Source organism: Hemiscyllium ocellatum, chromosome 48, assembly GCF_020745735.1.
Source record: "Hemiscyllium ocellatum isolate sHemOce1 chromosome 48, sHemOce1.pat.X.cur, whole genome shotgun sequence".
NCBI classification, from domain to species: domain Eukaryota; kingdom Metazoa; phylum Chordata; class Chondrichthyes; order Orectolobiformes; family Hemiscylliidae; genus Hemiscyllium; species Hemiscyllium ocellatum.
In genome coordinates, this window is record NC_083448.1 from 20,368,060 (window position 1) to 20,387,768 (window position 19,709).

At 44.4% G+C, this 19,709-nt stretch overlaps 1 protein-coding gene across 4 annotated transcripts in view; it reads left to right on the forward strand.

Moving 5' to 3' along the window:
• Nucleotides 1-19,709, forward strand: part of xpo7 (exportin 7) — a 106,262-nt gene that overhangs the window by 14,046 nt on the left and 72,507 nt on the right. For 2 of the 4 annotated variants that reach the window (XM_060856428.1, XM_060856426.1), the window contains exon 2: nucleotides 16,294-16,440. In XM_060856428.1, the coding sequence (XP_060712411.1) occupies nucleotides 16,294-16,440 (147 nt within the window). The other 2 variants (XM_060856427.1, XM_060856429.1) reach the window with 2 other exon arrangements.

The following is a 19,709-nucleotide window of genomic DNA, read 5'->3' on the forward strand; positions in this document are numbered from 1 at the left end:
TGTCTTAAAATGCCAGTGTTGTTGATATTTTCTGACAGCCCATTGAGAGAGGTTATGACACATATCTGGAGCAGTTGGACATTGAATGTGGGTCTTCAGGCCCAGAGGAGAGACACTACCACCACAGCACAGCACAGTTCAACAGTGGGAAAGAAATGGCTCTTCATGGTGCAGGTGACCCATCTCATTCAGGGAATTGGCAAGTTGTTAAGCTGGCAGTGAGGATTCCTTGGTTGCTAAGTGCCTTTGAAAGCATTATTGTCCATCTTTGTGTTATGGGTCTTGCTTTGCTCAGGGCTTTAAGACAGGAGACAGAAGATGGTGGGAACGGGTTGTTTTTCAGACTGAAAGCCTATGACCAGCAGTGCGCCACAAGGATTGGTGCTGGGTCCACTGCCTTTTGTCATTTATTTACATGAATGATTTGGATGTGAACATAGGAGGAATGGTGAGTAAGTTTGCACATGACACCCAAATTGGTGGTGTCGTCGACAGTGAAGAAGGTGAGCTCAGAGTCCAACAGGGTCTTGATCAAGTGGGTCAATGAGTTTTGATGAATGGGAGGTGTTGTGTTTTGATAAGGCAAATCAGGACACAACTTACACACTCATTAGTAGGATCAGAGGGAGTGTTAAAATCAGTGAGGTAAAAACAATGTCTGCAGATGCTGGAAACCAGATTCTGGATGAGTGGTGCTGGAAGAGCACAACAGATATCACTGCACTTCCAGCCCCACTAATCCAGAGGGAGTGTTGTTGAACCATGAGACTGAGAGATGCAGGAACACACAGTGGTGAATGCGGCATTTGGCACACCTGTCAGTGCATTGAATAAAGCAGTTGGGCATCATTGAGGTCAGCTGTGGAATAGTGTTGAGTTTCGGTCTCCCTGCTTTAGGAAGGATGTTGTGAAACCTGAAAGGGTTCAGAAAAGATTTACAATGATGTTGCCAGGGTTGGAGGATTTGAGCTCAAGGGAGAGGTTGAATAAGCTGGGGCTCTTCTCTCTGGACCATCTGAGACTGAGGGCTGATCTTATGGAGGCGTATAAAATCATTTGGGGCATGGATAAGGTCTGTTCACTGGGGTGGGGGAGTCTAGAGCTAGAGGGTGGAGGTTTAGATAAGAAGGGAAAGAGAGAAAAGGGACCTAAGAGGCAACTGTTTCACACAGAGGGTGGTGCGTGTATGACATGAGCTGCCAGAGGAAGTGGTGGTATAATTGCAACTGTTAAAACTCATCTGGATGGGATATGAAGAGGAAGGGTTGAGAGGGATATGGGCCAAGTGCTGGCAAATGGGACTAGATTCGGTTGGGATATCTGGGCAGCGTGGGTGAGTTAGACCCAAGGGTCTGTTTCCATGCTGAACAGTTCTGACTTTCTGGCTGGAAACAGACTGCTTCTGATTCCTTTTTGTAGTTTTAGCTGGAATGTCTGTTCAATGAGGTGACCTCAGAAGCATTTGGCTTGCCAGTTTTTCTTTATGCACCCTGGCCATGACAGTTGTGAGAGAGGTAGCAAAAAAGTTAATTCCTGCAGAGTAAATTCCCCCCCCAACAGCAATGTGATATTAACTGGCTTATCTTTACTATTTGTGGTGTTGGTTTGAGGGCGAAATATTGGCAGAACACCAAGAAGCACACCTTCTCCTGGGGATTCTGGATGTGAGATGCAAAAGATGGCACCTTCAACGGTGCAACCTGCCTTAAAATCCTACTGTGGAGTGGCAAACCTTCACCTGTACGCTGGAGTATTGGGTTTGACTTTGAACCTGGGAGCTTGTGATTAAGTGAGTGACTGAGCCAGGCAGCAATTGTGATCAGGTTGTTGTGCGTTCAGTTAAATTCTGCCTGTTTGTGACAGAGGAAAGGATGTTGATTTCATGCTGCACTCGATTAGATCTTCACCAGAGTCTTTGCAAGGGATGTTAAACTGAGATGCAGTTCAGGTGGATTTTGCAGATGTCCAGTTCATTGTTGGATGCTGAGCAGAGGATGCATTGCATTATTCATCTCACTGTTTGTTCTGAACTCTTGTCACGCACAAAGTGGCTCTCTGCTTTTGCTGAGACCAGCCTTGCATTGACCACGTACGTGTGTTGAGTTTCTTCAATCTGCATGATGCCCGTACACCTAATTTGTTGCCTTGAAACCACTTTGGGACTTGAGGTTGTGAATAGTATGTGGTATTTGTAAACCTTTGCCATCTGATGCAGGACATGTGATTTCCAGTGACTTTGATCTGAAACCAAAAGCCTATCAAGAGCAGGGTACCAGCCTCAATGCAGTTTACACCCAAACTCTGTTGCAGGATGAAATTTGAAAGAATGGTGTCAGGGTTGCGAAGACACTGGCTGTCATTTATGCGAATGTTTCATAATTGTTTTGTTTGAAGAACCTGTTTTTGAAATAGGCAAGAAATCATGGATTCTCTGTTTGATGTAAAAGCCGAGATTCAGCAGGTTTGGCAGCCTCTGTCTAGCCATAAGCAGACTTAGTCTTTTGAATCAAGTGGCCCTCTTGTTGTGGAGAAGCGGAAAATTTGAAATTCTATTCTGCACTTGCTGCCAGACCTGCTGAGCTACTTCAACACTCAAATGTTTTTGTTTGATTTGTCACCATCCACAGTTCATTGATAATCTTTGTGTGCTTTTTAACAGCTGGGTGAATTTGCCTTTTGGCACCCCATCTTTTATTTGAAGTTGGAAACGGTTTGTAAAAATCTGTCATGTCTTAAACAAATGTAAAGTTGCCAGGTGCTCAGCATAGACTTGGTAATGATGGGTCGACCTGGAGAAATTTGTGTGTTGTTTTTCGGACTTCTACCTCGATGCTCCCCTCTGAGCTGAGACAGTCAGCCACGGTGTAACAGCTGCTCATACACATCCTGCTTAGCTGCTTTCCATTTGCTCCAGATCATCCTTGCCAAACCCTGAAGATCCACAGATCCCAGTTCAAAAGTCTGATTTGAAGGCACCCTGCTGATCTTTCATTTGAAGGGCAGGAACAGAGTGCACTTCCACCACTGAACAAGACTGTTTGCAGTGAAAATGTGATTCTAGCCATTTCTTCAGTTTTACACTTGCATCATTACAGCTGCATCACTTAGCATGTTTGCTCCAACTTTTTTGCCCCAGCCATTAATTTCAGAAACTGATGGTGTTGGAATTTTCCACATTGCATTTCTGTTGGATATTAAGAGTCATAGAGATTCACAGTGTGACTCTTCACCGTCTTTTGGCCACAGCCCACATTCGAGCTCTTCTCAGGTTCCAGGGACCCCTTTCAAACAGGGATACAACATGAAAAAGATAGGCAGAAAATAATTTCTTGTTGAATACCAAGATAACTTGAGCATTCTGACATACTGGATAAAACTTGAAAAAAAGACCGGATGACATTAAACATCTTTCAGGCCTAATGCAATCCTTGAGCTTGGTGTGTTTCTACAAGTTTTGTGATACTGGGCTGCAAGTGAGATTCGGCTTGGATATTGCGTCGGTTCAGTTACCAGAGTTCCCGTGAACCTCTGGGGCTCCCCATCTCACAGTTTTCAGTCTGTGCCCCATTCAAATGTGCCAGCACCTGGCCCATATACCTCTAAACTCTTCCTATTCATATACCCATCTAGATGACTTTTAAATGTTGTCATTGTACCAGCCTCACCACTTCCTCTGGCAGCTCATTTCATACACGTACCACCCTCTGTATGAAAAAGTTGTTCCTCAGGTCTGTTTTAAATCTTTCCCCTTTCCCCCTAAACCTCTGCCGTCTCGTTCTGAATCTTGTCTGTTTACCCTGTCTGAATCCTTTCAAGTTTCACAACTTCCTTCATGTAGGAGGGAGACCAGAATTGCACACAGTATTCCAAAAGTGGCGTACCACTGTCCTGTACAGCCGCAACATGACTTTCCAGTTCCTGGACACAATGCCCTGACCGTTAAGGCAAACATACCACATGTCATCTTCACTATCCAATCTACCTGCGACTCCACTTTCAAGCAACTATCAGTCTGCACTCCAAAATCTCTCTGTTCAGCAACACTCCCTCAGACATTTCCATTAGATGTCCAAGTCCTGCGTTGATTTGTCTTTCCAAAGTGCAGCACCTCACTTTGATCGAAATGAAACTCCATCTGCCACTTCTCAGCCCACTGGCCCATCTGATCTAGATCCCGCTGTGCTGAGATGACCTTCGCTGTCCACTACATCTCCCATCTTGGTGTCATCTGCAAACTTACTAACTATACCTTCTATGGTTACATCCAAATCATTTATATTAATGACAAAAGGCAGTGGACCCAGCCCCGATCCTTGTGGCACTGATCCCAGCACTGGTCACAAGCCTCCAGTCTGAAAAACAACCCTCCACCACCACCCTCTGTCTTCTACCTTCAAGCTAGTTGTGTCTCCAAATGGCTAGTTCTCCCTGTATTCCGTGAGATCTAACCTTGCTAACCAGTCTCCCATTGGAACCTTATTGAACACTTAGTGAAGTCCATGTGGATCATATCTACTGCTCTGCCCTCATCAATCCTCTTTTGTTACTTCAAAAAACTCAATCAAGTTTGTGAGACATGATTTCCCATGCACAAAGCCATGTTGACTATCCTTAATCAGTCCTTGCCTTTCCAAATACATGTACATCCTGTCCCTCAGGATTCCCTCCAACAACCTGCCCACTACCTCTGTCAGGCTTACTGGTCTGTTGTTTCCTGGCTTGTCTTTATGAGTTTTCTTAAATAGTATCACCACGTTAGCCAGTCTTCCGCCACCTCATCTGTGACTATCGATGATACAAATATCTCAGGAAGGGCTCCAGCAATCGCTTCCCATAGACCTCTCGAATACACCTGATCAGGTCCTGGGGATTTATCCACTTTTATGCATTTCAAGACAATCACTTAAAAGTCAAGACAATCAGCACTTCCTCCTCTGGAAGATGGGCATTTTTCAATATGTCACCATCTATTTTCCTGTATTCTATATTTTCCATGTCCTTCTCCACAGTAAATACTTATGCTTAGTTTAATCTCTTCCCCCATCTCTTGCAGCGCCACAGAAAGGCCGCCTTGCTCATCTTTGAGGGGCCCTGTTCTTTCCCTAGTTACCCTTTTGTCCTGTATTGATAAAATCCCTTTGGCTTCTCCTTAATTCTGTTTGCCAAAGCTGTATCATGTCTCCGTTTTGCCCTCCTGATTTCCCTCTTAAGTATACTCCTACTTCCTTTATACTCTTCTAAGGATTCACTCGATCTATCCTGTACATACCTGACATATGCTTCCTTCTTTTTGTTGAAGTAACCCTCAATTTCTCCAGTCATCCAGCATTCCCTATACCCACCAGCCTTGTGCCTTTCACTGTCACAGAAACACACTGTCTCTGGATTCTCGTTATCTCATTTCTGAAGGTTTCCCATTTTCCAGCCGTCCCTTTACCTGTGAACATCTGCCCTCAATCACCTTTTGACAGTTCTTGCCTTACACCATCAAAATTAGCCTTTCTCCCATTTAGAACTTCAACTTTTTAATCTGGTCTATCCTTTTCCATCACTATTTTAAAACAAATAGAATTATGGTCGCTGGCCCCAAAGTGCTCCCCCACTGACACCTCAGTCACCTGCCCTGCCTTATTTCCCAAGAGTAGGTCAAGTTTCTCTTATGGATACATTCACATACTCACTCAGAAAATTTTCTAGTACACAATTAACAACAACTTCTCCATCCAAGCCCTTAACACAATGGCAGTCCCAGTCTCTGTTTGCAACGTTAAAATCCCCTGCCATTACCATCCAAGCATTCTTAGAGATAACGGAAATATCCTTAGAAGTTTATTTCTGAATTTCTTAGTGATTGTTGGGGGAGTCTATGATACAATCCCAATCAGGGATCTTCCCTTTCTTATTTCTCAGTTCCATCCAAATAACTTGCCTGGATGTATTCCCAGGAATATTCTCCCTAAGTACAGCAGTAATACTATCCCTTATCAAAATTGCCCCTCCCCTTTCTATTCTTGCTGTCGAATTTATATCTGTGTCGTCTTGTCAGAGCTTTGGAGCACTGAGTTCAGTTTTGTGAATTTGCCGAGATGTGAACAGATGCACAATAAAGCACCCTGTGGAGAGAAAATGAGATCTTGAGAAGTGGGACAAGTTTGGTCTGACTTGGTGATCTCAGTGCAGAGCCCTGTGATAGAATGGACCACCTGAGGGGTTTTCCAACGTAAGGAATGGTGAGGCATGGCAAGTGGAGATGCAGCTGGGGCAAGGAAAGGAACAAGATGAGTTGAGGACTTAAGACTGGCAAGAGCAGAATGATCCCCAAGTTCTGTTGTTGTCATAAGGCTTGCAGCGGCGGTAGGAATTCGAATCCCTGCAGTGTGGAAGCAGGCCCTCCAGCCCAACCAGTCCACACCCATCCTCCAAAGAGTAACTCACCCAGACCCATTCACCTACTCTATATTTACCCCTGACTAATACACCAAACCTACACATCCCTATGGGCAATTTAGCATGGCCAGTTCACATAACCTGCACATCTTTGGAATGTGGGAAGAAACTGGAGCACCCTGAGGAAACCCACGCAGACTTTGGGACGAAGTGCAAATTCCACTCAGTCACCTGAGGTGGAATCGAACGTGGTCTCTGGCTCTGTGGGACAGCAGTACTAACCACTGAGCCGCCCCTTGGTGTTTGCTCACTCACTGCGTCTTGTTATTATCATTGCATTTGAAGAACATCTCCAGTTGAGGAGCATTTCCAAGCATGGCTGATACATGGGCACCAACCGCTCAATCTGTGACAATAAGTTGAAGAGGGGTGTATCAGTGTTTGTCAGGGATTGCCTGCAATGTCTTTCTTTTGGCCCAGGATCCACAGAAATGGCATTGTGTGCTTGGGCTCAGTCAGAATATGCTGCAGCCCGGCCATGCAGAAAACATTCCATGCTTTGGTGTGGTATTGTCATCGTGCACCACCAGAAAGTTATTGTCTTTGTCATTGGTTTGTTATGGCTGTATTAATATGTTCAATTCAATGAAGTGGTTGCTTGTTAGCCTTGTTGGTTTGATGGCTGTCAATCAGCAAAGGGGAGGGTGAATCCCATTGATCAGAGTGAAGAGAAATAATCCGGGAATATCACGAAGCTGTGGAGCAGGTGGGGCTTCCACTATGAGACCTGCCCTCCCTGACCCTCCTGTGACGAGTATAAATTGAGCTGATTCAGACTTTTCCAGAGGTCACATAGAAAATGATGTTGAGCAGAAGTTGTTTGATGCGCAACATCACACAGTCATTCAGCAGCAAAGCAGACTTTTCCGTCCAACTAGTCTGTGCCGACCTTCATCCTGAACTGAACTAGTCCCACCTGCCTGCATTTGGCCCGTATCCCAGCAAACATTTCTCATTCATGTCCTTCCCCAAATGGTTTTTAAACATTATACCAACATGCACCACTTCCACAGGAGATTCTTCCCACACAGGAGTCACCCTCTGTGGAAATAAATGGCTCGTCGTTTTTAAAAGTCTCTGTCCTCTCACCTTAAAAGTGTGCCTGTTACTCTAGAAATCTCCCATCCTGGGGTAAAGACAACATTCCTTCACCCTATCTGTATCCCTCATGATTTTACCAACTTCTAGAGAGCCACTTCACCACTCCTATTGTCCAGTGAAAGAAGTCCCAGCTTATCTAGCCTTTCTATCTAAGTCAAACCTTCCATTCCCTGTAATATCATGTGGCTACATTTTGACCTTATGTAAAATGGATCATCTGCTGCAGTGGTGGTCTCCCTACTTCAGAGCCACGAGGCCCAGGTTCAAGTCCCACCTGCCCTTGTCATGTCTCAGTGTGTCTGAACAATTGTGTAAAGTTTACTAAAAAGTGTCATCCTGGCTGATTGAGTGAACAATCTCTTCAGAGTTAAAGCCCAATGGTGTTGAAGCCTGAGTTCAGGCATTTCTTGTTACTGTATGATATCAGCTCCCCACTGCAGCACCAAGGGAGTGGTGTCTGATTAGCAAAAAACATCTTTCAGTTTCAGCATTAAACCTTTCCTGCTTGAAGGGTGTTGTCCTGTTTCTGTGTCAGTTGAAGCAAACACTCAGCCACACAGTATGGTTCTACCTTCTTCAGTTTTATTCCGAGCCCTGCGAGAGTGGTCCCCCATGTACACAAGGACATGACTTCTGTGTCTTCTCTTGAACAGTCGATTCTGAAGGAAATATAGGGACACTTATAGGGAGCAGAATCCAAATAAGGCAACATCTGTATTGATTGGGTGACCCTCCAAGCAAGCCTCAACAGTAAGGAATAAGCTATCTGGTTTTACACAATAGATGTTCTTCATCTTGTTAGATCGCTATCCTTACCTCCAGCACCTCATTGTTTATGCAAGTTCTCATCTGGTCAAAGTCATGCCAGCTAAGCCATTGTTAAGCAACCCGAAACTTAATTCTTTCCCTACCTGATACTGTTCACAAGGGGAGTGGGCTCACCTTGTCTGTTGCTCCATCACTCCCCACCACTAAAGCCAGACTCTTCAAACAGCCATGATTGCACTTTAAAAGCAGTTGTTCAATCTCAGCTTTTGGACTGCCCAAGGCACGACTGAAATTTTATGGAGCTCTCTGGCTTTCCTTTCTGTTGACTGAAACAAAACTGCATTGAGGTCCTTATTTGTTCGATAAAACATAATGAGATTATCTCCCCATTGTAAACATATACAGTCCCACAACCTGCTATTGTGTCCTGTAACATGACAGCAAGTTTCATCAGGATACAGAGACAGTTGACTCACAGTGGAGATCGCTTTTGTTTATGAAACAAAATCTGGGCTTGTGTGTGTGTGTATAGAATTCTCTGCAGCTGAAACTGGGCCATTGTCTATTTTTTTATAGGAAAATAAAAAATGAGAATCCTCCAAACGACAGTGTGAAGACGTATAAACCCAAAGAACTCTGGATACAGTAAATCAGAAACAAAAATAAGTTTCTGGAAAAGCTCAGCAGGTCTGGCAGCATCTGTGAAGAGAAATCAGAGTTTATGTTTTGGGTCCAGCGACCCTTCCTCAGTGCAAAGATCTCCCTTCCTTGTTGAATTAATTTGTGAGTAATTAATTGTCAGAGATTTTGTGCTTTCTTCAACTTGATCCTCAGCAGCCAGTGCTAATAGACATGTGTTCTGAACGTTTATGACCGAGGGTGACAGAGGTGATGGTATGAAACAATCAATCCTGTGGAAAGTATCAAACATAAAAAGGCTTACTAACTGCCAAAACTTTTTCAGACTTTGATATGAAACCGACTTTGACCTGAAGCTTTTGTGAAGTAGCGTTACTATGTTAACTGATTTTCATAGGTAATATTGGCTTGGCTGACAGGGCCAGCATTTATTGAGAAGGTATTTTGTGAGGATCCTATTGAACCAATACAGTCCATCTTGATGCGACTTTGATTATATTTCCATGTTGTTTCCGACAGTACAGTGCATTTCCTCGTAATCTCTGGCAGCATCTTTTTCATCAGTGAAAGATGAACCGTGTAATATTATTTAACTGGTGGAATGGACATCCTTTAACCCCTGTTAAACCATCATCACTCCACCTTCTTAGGCCCATTGCACAAAACCACAAGTGAAACGGTTCTGTGCAGTTAAGTAGTTCCTTTTATGAGTGCTTAAATTCTCATCCTTGTTTTCAACTTGCAGCCTGTCCTGGTTCTTCAGTTTTGGTGCTTTTGGCCTCTGGTGTCTCACTGGTTTGACTTGCTCCATTATTGTGGCTCTTCATCAGCTTCCTTGGTTGTCATGCTGAAGTTTGCTTCTGCATCACATGCTGTTGCACTCTGTTTCCAGAAGCCTCAATCTTTGAGCCAAAACTGTGGTCACTGTTTGACCATTACCTTCTGGGTTCTGAAACCAGTTTGGTTGAATGTACCTGTGAATTGGTTTGGATAACTTATTGCACTGAAGATGCTATTGGAATGCACGGAGTTTGGGCTTTCCGTCTCAATGCTGATGTTCAGGTTTACTAGCAAATACCAGCATGTGTGTTTCACTGACATTCTCAACTTCCTTCCACAGTGCCAAGTTAGGGAGTGACTTAGCACTGGAAGGAGATGATCAGTTTCTTGTATCACCTGCACTTCTCTGCTACTTCCCATTGGATCTGTTGTTGGTCTTTCCTTCAAGTTTTTACTCAATACCCATTTGAAATGAATATAGAACAGTACAGCAAAGGAGCGGTTCCTGTGGCCCACGATTTTGTGCCGAACATGGCACCAAATGACAGTCATCCTTTCTGCCTGCCCTTCGTCCATATCCCTGAATTCCTCGCATGTCCATGTGCTTATCTAAAAGTCCCTGAAATGCCCCTATCATAATTGCCTCCACGACCACCCAGGGAGATGGTGAGGAAAGAGGTTAATCTGAGGCTGGTACAGTTGAGAACAGAAGCAAGTCAAACAGGCAGGGCAGGCAGGAACAAAGCAGAGAACAAGGTAGGACTCATAAATTCAACTGCATTTATTTCAAAGCAAGAGGCCTAACAGGGAAGGCAAATGAACTCAGGGCATGGTTAGGAATATGGGACTGGGATATCATAGCATTTACAGAAACATGGCTCAGGAATGGACAGGACTGGCAGCTTCATGTCCCATACATATTGGAAGGATTGAAAGGGAGGCAAGAGAGGAGGGGGAGTGGCATTTTCGATAATTGACAGCATTACAGCTGTACTGGGGAAGTATATTCCTGGAAATTTGAATGGAACTGAGAAATAAGAAAGGGATGATCACCTCATTGGGATTGTACTATAGACCCTGTAATAGTCAGTGGGAAATTGAGGAGATTTCAGTTATCTGTAACAACAATAGAATGGTTATGGTAGGGGATTTTAACTTTCCAAAGAGAGACTGGGACTGCTGTAGTCTCGAGGGGTATATTCCTCTCGAGAGGAATTTGTTCAGAGTGCACAAGAAATTTTTCTGAATCAGTATGTGGATGTACTGACTGGAGAAGCTGCAACAGCTGACCTATTCTTGGGAAATATGGCAGGGCACATGACTGAGGTGTCAGTGGGGGAGCACTTTGGGGCCAGCGACCGTAATTCTCGGAGTTTTAAAATAGTGATGGAAAAGGATAGACAGTTGGATCGAACAGTTGAAGTTCTAAATTGAAGGATGGCTAATTTTGACTCTTATGAGGCAAGAACTTTCAAAAGCTGATTAGGGGCAGATGTTCGCAGGTAAAAGGATGACTGGAAAATGGGAAACCTTCAGAAATGAGATAACGAGAATCCAGAGACAGTGTGTTTCTGTGACAGTGAAAGGCACAAGGCTGGTGGGTATAGGGAATGCTGGATGACTAAAGAAATTGAGGGTTTGGTTAATAAAAAGAAGGAAGCATATGTCAGATATAGACAGGATAGATCGAGTGAAGCTGAAAATGTGTTGCTGGAAAAGCACAGCAGGTCAGGTAGTATCCAAGGAGCAGGAGAATCGACGTTTCGGGCTTGAACCCTTCAGGAACCTGAAGAGTGAATCCTTAGAAGAGTATAAAGGAACTAGGAGTATACTGAAGAGGGAAATCAGGTCAGCAAAACGGGGACATGAGATAGCTTTGGCAAATAGAATGAAGGAGAATCCAAAGGGTTTTCACAAATATATTAAGGACAAAAGGGTAACTAGGGAGAGAATAGGGCCCCTTAAAGGCGATCCAAGTGTGGAGCCGCAGGAGGTGGGGGCAATACTAAATGAGCAGTTTGCGTCAGTGTTTACAGTAGAGAAGGACATGGAAGATATAGAATGTGGGGAAACAGATGGTAACATCTTTAAAAATGTCCATATTATGGAGGAAGAAGTGCTGGAGGTCTTTAAATGCATAAAGGTGGATCAATCCCCAGGCCATGATCAAGGGTAAAAAATGAGGTCTGCAGATGCTGGAGATCACAGTTGAAAATGTGTTGCTGGTTAAAGCACAGCAGGTCAGGCAGCATCCAAGGAACAGGAAATTCGACGTTTCGGTTTCCTATTCCTTGGGCTTATGCCCGAAACGTCGAATTTCCTATTCTTTGGGCTTATGCCCGAAACGTCGAATTTCCTGTTCCGTGGCTTATGCCCGAAACGTCGAATTTCCTATTCTTTGGGCTTATGCCCGAAACGTCGAATTTCCTGTTCCGTGGCTTATGCCCGAAACGTCGAATTTCCTATTCCTTGGGCTTATGCCCGAAACGTCGAATTTCCTATTCCTTGGATGCTGCCTAACCTGCTGTGCTTTAACCGGCAACACATTTTCAACTGTGATCTCCAGCATCTGCAGACCTCATTTTTTACCCGAAGATTTTAACCTACTGCGAATCCTCTTGCAAGGATGCCTTCCTTGAAGAAGCTCTCTTCCTCCCTCTACAAGGATTTCAGTGAGTCTCTCTCTCACTGCACCCCCCAGGTCATCTCCTCTCCACAGAAACTCTTCAGCCACGTTCTCAAACAGCAGAGAACACCTCAGGGACGCCTGGACCAACCAACCTAACCACCCCGTGGCTCAACACTTTAACTCTCCCTCCCACTCCACCGAGGACATGCAGGTCCTTGGACTCCTCCACCGGCAGAACATAACAACACGACGGCTGGAGGGAGAGCGCCTCATCTTCCGCCTGGGAACCCTCCAACCACAAGGGATGAACTCAGATTTCTCCAGTTTCCTCATTTCCCCTCCCCCCACCTTGTCTCAGTCGGTTCCCTCAACTCAGCACCACCCTCCTAACCTGCAATCTTCTTCCTGACCTCTCCGCCCCCACCCCACTCCAGCCTATCACCCTCACCTTGACCTCCTTCCACCTATCCCACCTCCATCGCCCCTCCCCCTAGTCCCTCCTCCCTACCTTTTATCTTAGCCTGCCTGGCACCGTCTCCTCATTCCTGATGAAGGGCTTATGCCCGAAACGTCGAATTTCCTCTTCCTTGGATGCTGCCTAACCTGCTGTGCTTTAACCAGCAACACATGATCAAGGGTACCCTAGAACTCTGGGATGCTAGGGAAGTGATTACTGGGCCCCTCACTGAGATATTTGTATGATCGATAGTCACAGATGAGGTGCCGGAAGACTGGAGGGTGACTAACGTGGTACAACTATTGAGTGAAGGTGTTAAGGATAAGCCAGGGAACAATAGGCTGGTGAGCCTGACATCGGTGGAGGGAATCCTGAGAGACAAGATTTATGCATATTTCGAAAGACAAGGAGTAATTGGGGATTGTCAGCATGGCTTTGTGCGTAGGAAATCATGTTTCACAAACTTGATTGAGTTTTTTGATGAAGTAACAAAGAGGATTGATGAGGGCAGGGCAGCAGATGTGATCTATATGGACTTCAGTAAGGCGTTCGACAAGGTTCCCCATGGGAGACTGGTGAGTAAGGCCAGATCTCATGGAATACAGGGAAAACTAGCCATTTGCATACAGAACTGGCTCAAGGATAGAAGACAGAGGGTGATGGTGGAGGGTTGTTTTTCAGACTGGAGGCCTGTGACCAGTGGAGCGCCACAAGGATTGGTGCTGGGCCCTCTACTTTTTGTCATTTACATAAATGATTTGGATGCGACCATAAGAGGTACAGTGAGTAAGTTTGCAGGTGACACCAAAATTGGAGGTGTCGTGGGGTGTGAAGAGGGTTACCTCAGATTACAACAGGATCTGGACCAGATGGGCTAATGGGCTGAGAAGTGGCAGATGGAGTTTAATTCAGATAAATGCGAGGTGCTACATTTTGGGAAAGCAATTCTTACCAGGACGTATACACTTTCTGGTAAGGTTCTATGGAGTGTTGCTGAACAAAGGAACCTTGGAGTGCAGGTTCATAGCTCCTTGCAAGTGTAGTCGCAGGTAGATAGGATAGTGAAGAAGGCGTTTGGTATGCTTTTCTTTATTGGTCAGAGTATTGAGTACAGGAGTTGGGAAGTCATGTTGCGGCTGTACAGGACAGTGGTTCGGCCACTGTTGGAATATTGTGTGCAATTCTGGTCTGCTTCCTATCGAAAAGATGTTGTGAAAGTTGAAAGGGTTCAGGAAAGATTTACAAGGATATTGCCAGGGTTGGAGGATCTGAGCTACAGGGAGAGGCTGAACAGGCTGGGGCTGTTTTCCCTGGAGCTTCGGAGGCTGAGGGATGACCTTATAGAGGTTTACAAAATCGAGGGGCATGGATAGGATAAATAGGCAGTCTTTTCCCTGGGGTGGGGGGAATCTAGAACTAGAGGGCATAGTTTTAGGGTGAGAGGGGAAAGATATAAAAGGGACCTCAGCGACAACGTTTTCACACAGAGGGTGGTACTTGTATGGAATGAGCTGCCAGAGGATGTGGTGGAGGCTGGTGCAATAACTACATTTAAAAGGCATCTGGATGGGTAAATGAATAGGAAGGGTTTAGAGGGATATGGGCCATGTGCTGGCAAATGGGACTAGATTGGGTTGGAATATCTGGTTGGCATGGACGGGTTGGACTGAAGGGTCCGTTTCCATGCTGTACATCTCTCTGACTGCTTGACCTATTAGAGGTCTGCAAAACTCAGAGGCATAGATCGGGTGAATCATCAGAGACTTTTCCCCAGGATTGACGTTTCAATTCCAAAGGCGCGCAGGTTTAAGGTCAGAGGGGGAAACTGTCTGTGAGATGCGTAAGGGAAGTGTTTGATGCAGAGAGTGGTAGGAGCCTGGAACACACTGCTCGAAGAGGTGATGGAAGCAGCTATGTTGGTGACATTTAAGAGGCCTCTGGATGGTTCCATGAATAGGGAAGGAATAGAGGGATGTGGAGTGACAAAGGGCAGAAGGTTTGTTCTTTAATTTTGTTTGGGTATGATGATGACCATGAGCATGGAGGGCTGAAGGGCCTGTTCATGTACTGTACTTCTGCTCTTTGTCAAATTGCAAGATCACCCAGAGTCAAACCCTTTGTCTTTAGCCATTCAGAGGGAGGAGATGGAGCTTTCAGATGTCAAAGCTTTCATTCACGCTGTGTGGAATTGGAGTTTTCCTTCCATGTTGTCTTTCGCTCTCACCTCCATGTCCTTTGTTGTGTTGCAGCTGTACTAAATGAGAATTGTAAATGGTTCAGTTGTGTTCGCCCTACTGGGTGTAGCTTGCAACGAGCAGACCGTGGCACAAGTTGCTTGATCAAATTGTGACACTCCCTGAGTACTTGGAGTGTGTGGCCTCATTGTTAATATCAGTTCTGTAAGGACACACATTAAAAGTCAGTACACCAGGCAGCTCTGAACCAAATCTCAGGAGCACCAATATCCTCATGTGGTGCACAGTTGAACCTGGAGACATCTGTTGAGTTTTCCAAACTTCAGGATCTTCCAAAGACTTACACTTCCAGTAGAGTTGGCTCCATGACTGAGTACTCAAGGCAGTTAACACAAGATCAGTGAAGTGGAAGCATAGGTCAGACAGGCTTTGATGGAGTACTGTTGATCAGGACACTTGCCTTTTGCTCTTCAGTTGTGATAACATGATTTTATGTCCACCTGAGAAGTCATTTGGAGCCTTCATTTAATATTGAACCTGAAAAGTAGTGTTCCCAGAACTGCAGCACCCAGTGCTTAGCACTGCACTGCTCTCTGAACCAACAGCATGTGCTTGGGTGTGATCTCTATGCAAATTTCCTGTCCACAACATCCAGGCCAAAGCAAATATAGCTGTTTGTGAGAGCTTGTGTAGAAGTTAGCTGTTATCTCCAATAGTGAATACAAAAACAAACCAGTGATTATGTTTCTCATGACTTGTAGAAGGACTTGGCAACCAATGAGATAATTGTTGAAATCTTGTTCCAGTTGTCAGAAACACTTGGCCAGTAGGTGCTTAGCAATCTCCCACAAACATATGGATGAAACTCATTCAGTTTGTTTTGCCTATGAGGGAAAAGTATCAGACAGTGCACTGGGACAGCCTCATTAAACTTCCTGCAACTGAGCAACTAAGGCCAATTGTTGAGGTCAAAGACAGCATCTTGTCGTTCCTCAGTTCAGTGGGGGAGTGTCAACCTTGGTTTTCCTACTCAGATGCTGGAGTAGGAGTTGAACCTCAAATGTTATGATTCAGAGGCAATTGTGCTGCCAACTGAGCCGCATGTGATGCACTTTCTTCCTTAATTGGCTATGCAGTGCTTTGAGACATCCTGAGGTTGTGAGAGCTGCTACTTAACTGCAAGTCTTTCCTTTTTTTGCGCGGATACAATCCTAAAAGCTGTATGTTCTGATGTTCAGTGGGTGTTCCAATAGCCAATACTTAATTTCTTGTTCCAGAGCTTAGCCCAGCTCGAGATACTGTGCAAACAGCTCTATGAAACCACTGACACATCGACTCGCCTGCAGGCAGAAAAGGCCCTGGTTGAATTCACCAACAGCCCAGACTGTCTGAGCAGATGCCAACTGCTGTTGGAAAGAGGAAGTGTAAGTACCATTTTGTGGACAATTCAAATGTTGATCTTTACAGGGACACAGGTACGCTAATTTTCACTGTTTAGAGGACTCAAAATGTGATCTTATTTAGAAACATGGGTTTTAAAGTGGACAAAAATGGAATTTGATTTTCAGCTTGATAATGGTTTGTCTTGCTTTATTAGTATTAGAATTTGCTTTATCGACATGTGTACTCAAGTGCTGGAGTACAGTGAAGAGTGTACAGTGTCACCACACATGAAGCCAGCTTAGGTACAAAGCATCTGGCTTCAAATCTTCGATACAAAATGGAAACATCGAGGGAAATAGTTCTATTACCTTTGTAGTATAAGTTATAAAGATAAGAACTGCTGTTAGAAAGATGAACATGACTGTGTTTCTATAAAGGACATGCTACAGAACAGTGCAGGGGGCTTCCATGTGTGGTCTGACAGGGCTAGCAAGCCTCTGACTGCCTGCACCAGGTCCCCAGTCCAACAACTGTCCCCATTCTGGGTACACCAGCTGTTAAACATACACATGCCCACACCTACAAACAGCTTCATTCACAAATTTAAAATGTCCCGAATGGTGCTGGCAGTGTACCAGTATCCGAAACCGTCAGAAACATCAACATCTGGTACGGATGACAAGCCGAGGTGGCCCCTTGTTGAAAGATCTCTGTGAGAGTCATCAATTGATGAGAACAACTTGGAGTGAATGTGCGAACCCGATGACGAAAAGGAAACCAGTTCCAGTCATTCAGCCTAACGAGGACCTTTGGTGACCCTTAACTGAATTGTGAGAGGTTTGTCAGCTTGTTGTTTCAGTGAGATAGTTGAATCTTTCTTGCTGATATTTGCATTTTGTTAACTCCAGTCATTATTGTTCATGTGGTGGAGTTTTTTTTTTCCTTTTTGTGTAAGCAAATATTTTTAAACATTTATAGGTATGGCACACTACTGATGAACCAGCCCTGTCAGACCAGAACTGGTCCCTGGGTTAGTTGGTCAAATATTCCAAGTGATCAAAAGGGACATATAATCAATGTAAAAATACACAGACAAGTAATTGAGATATAATGTCATGTATTATGGTATTTGAGATGTATTATGGTATTAGCAGTGTAAATCACTTAAATAGTAAAGCAACTTGGCCTTAAAATAAAGCTTCCTGGCAGACAGCCTTCTCACTCTCAACCTCAACTGACATTTCAAACATTACAGAGTGTTAGATAAAGCAGTCAACCTCTGGTATTTCAAATGGATCATTTTGGCTGGTTTATCAAGAGTGCCAGTTAAAACTAAGTTTGCTGTATGTTGGCTGGCCACCATGGTCAACAAAAATACAAATAAACCTTAGTCTATCAATCTCACTTAAGGATCTGACTTTTCCAGTGTTACCATCAATTGGTATCATAAACACAGGAGCACAGAAAGAGAGCATGCAGGTACCACAAGCATTCAGGAAGCTAAGGGCATTAGAGTGCAGGAATAAAGCAATGTTGTGACAACCATATAGGGGTTTGCTGAGAACCCACCTGAAATACTGCGTGCAACTTTGATCTCTGTCTTTAAGGATGGTATACTTGCATTGAAGGTTGTACTGTCTTGGTCCCTAGGATGAGAGGATTGTCCAACCAGAAAAGGCTGTATGCTTTGGAATTTAGAAGAATGAGTTGTGAACACACTGAAGTACACTACATTTGGAAGAGACTTGATCGGTTGGACACAGAGAGATTTTGTCTGCTCAACAGAAAGTCTCCAAGATGGGAACCCAATCTTTGGATTAGTTGTTGACCATTCAGCAGTGACATGAGGAGAAATGTCCTCCCTCAAAGGGTTGTGAATTTTCTGTCTTTTCTACCACAGAGTTGTCGATTGGATATTTGCAATACTGAGCAAGTGACTGAATTTTGTTTCTACACTACTATTATCGGACAGGGAATTCCTAGAAGCATGGCACTCATCCACAGATTCAATCAACAAGCATATCGATCTGGACCCAATATATCAGCCACTGCAGCGGACAGCTGGAACTGACAACTGGAAGCGGCAGGTACAAACCACTATAAATGCTGGAGGAAAGATCACAGAAGCGCTTCACAGGAGGCTCCCAAACACTGAGGATGTCACCTAGACAGGGGACGACACGTCTGCAACACAAATTCCCAGCTCGGCGAACAGAACCACAACAACGAGCACCCGAGCTACAAATCTTCTCCCAAACTTTGAGTTTTGTTTCTCTTGGGATTGAGCAGGTTCGTGGAATCCAAGCCCAAGGTCAACTCCAGTCATATTGAATGAAGGTGCAGGCTTGTGAAGCCATCCTCTGATGTTTTCAGTTGTTGTGACGTCTTGCTATCCTCGGTTATTATCCTGTAGATCTCTGTATTCTCTCCTAAACTGATGCTAATCATACTCTCTGCACACTTTTGGCATGTGTTGCTTTTCAGCATATTCTGCAGAGCCATTAATAATGAGCTTACTTTGGGAAAAAGTCATCATTGATTCTGAAGGCTTGTTATGCTAGCCTGAGGGGTTCTATGTGCTGAATGCATGTACGTGTTTTAAACTGTCTTGGGATATTAGCACCTCAGTCATGAAGTGGCTCCTATCCATTCAACATTGAAACTCATTGTGCTGTCTGATGGATGAAGGGTGATGGGAATACTTATTGGTCTGACTCAATCAGATTGAAGTAATTGCATGATGTTGTTTGTTTGACTGATGCATATTTCTTCTACCTGCACTCAAAAGGCCAATGTAGTTTGCAGTGTTGGAATTTGATATTTGGGCAAGACAGTAGATTGTTGAACTAAAAACCTGTTTTGTACCATATGGAAAGTCTGAGAGCTTGAAACCTTCTCATCTCTGTGAGCGATAGCTGGTGTTATTTCACCTTTCCCTCCTGTAGAAGCATTGGTTGTTCAGAGCTGGAAGGATAGATGTTGAGATGGATTCTTTGTTTTGCTTCTATGGCAACTTCATATCCAGGTCACTTTGACTGATTTTAATGATATAAAAAGGTTGTGGCAAGAGGAGAGAGAACAACAATTGGACTAACAAGTTCTGGAAAGCCAGGATTCATCAAGCTGGCATGAATCCTTGGACCAAGAGAAAACAGGTGTGATCTGGTACATGCCTTTCAGAGTATAAAAGCAAAAAGCGTATCGGAGTATCAGTAGGCCATTCAGTCACTAAGCTAGTTCTCCCCTTCAGTTAGCCTCCTGGGTGATCATTTATGTCAGTGCCACATGGCTGGCCTTTCTCCCTTGATGT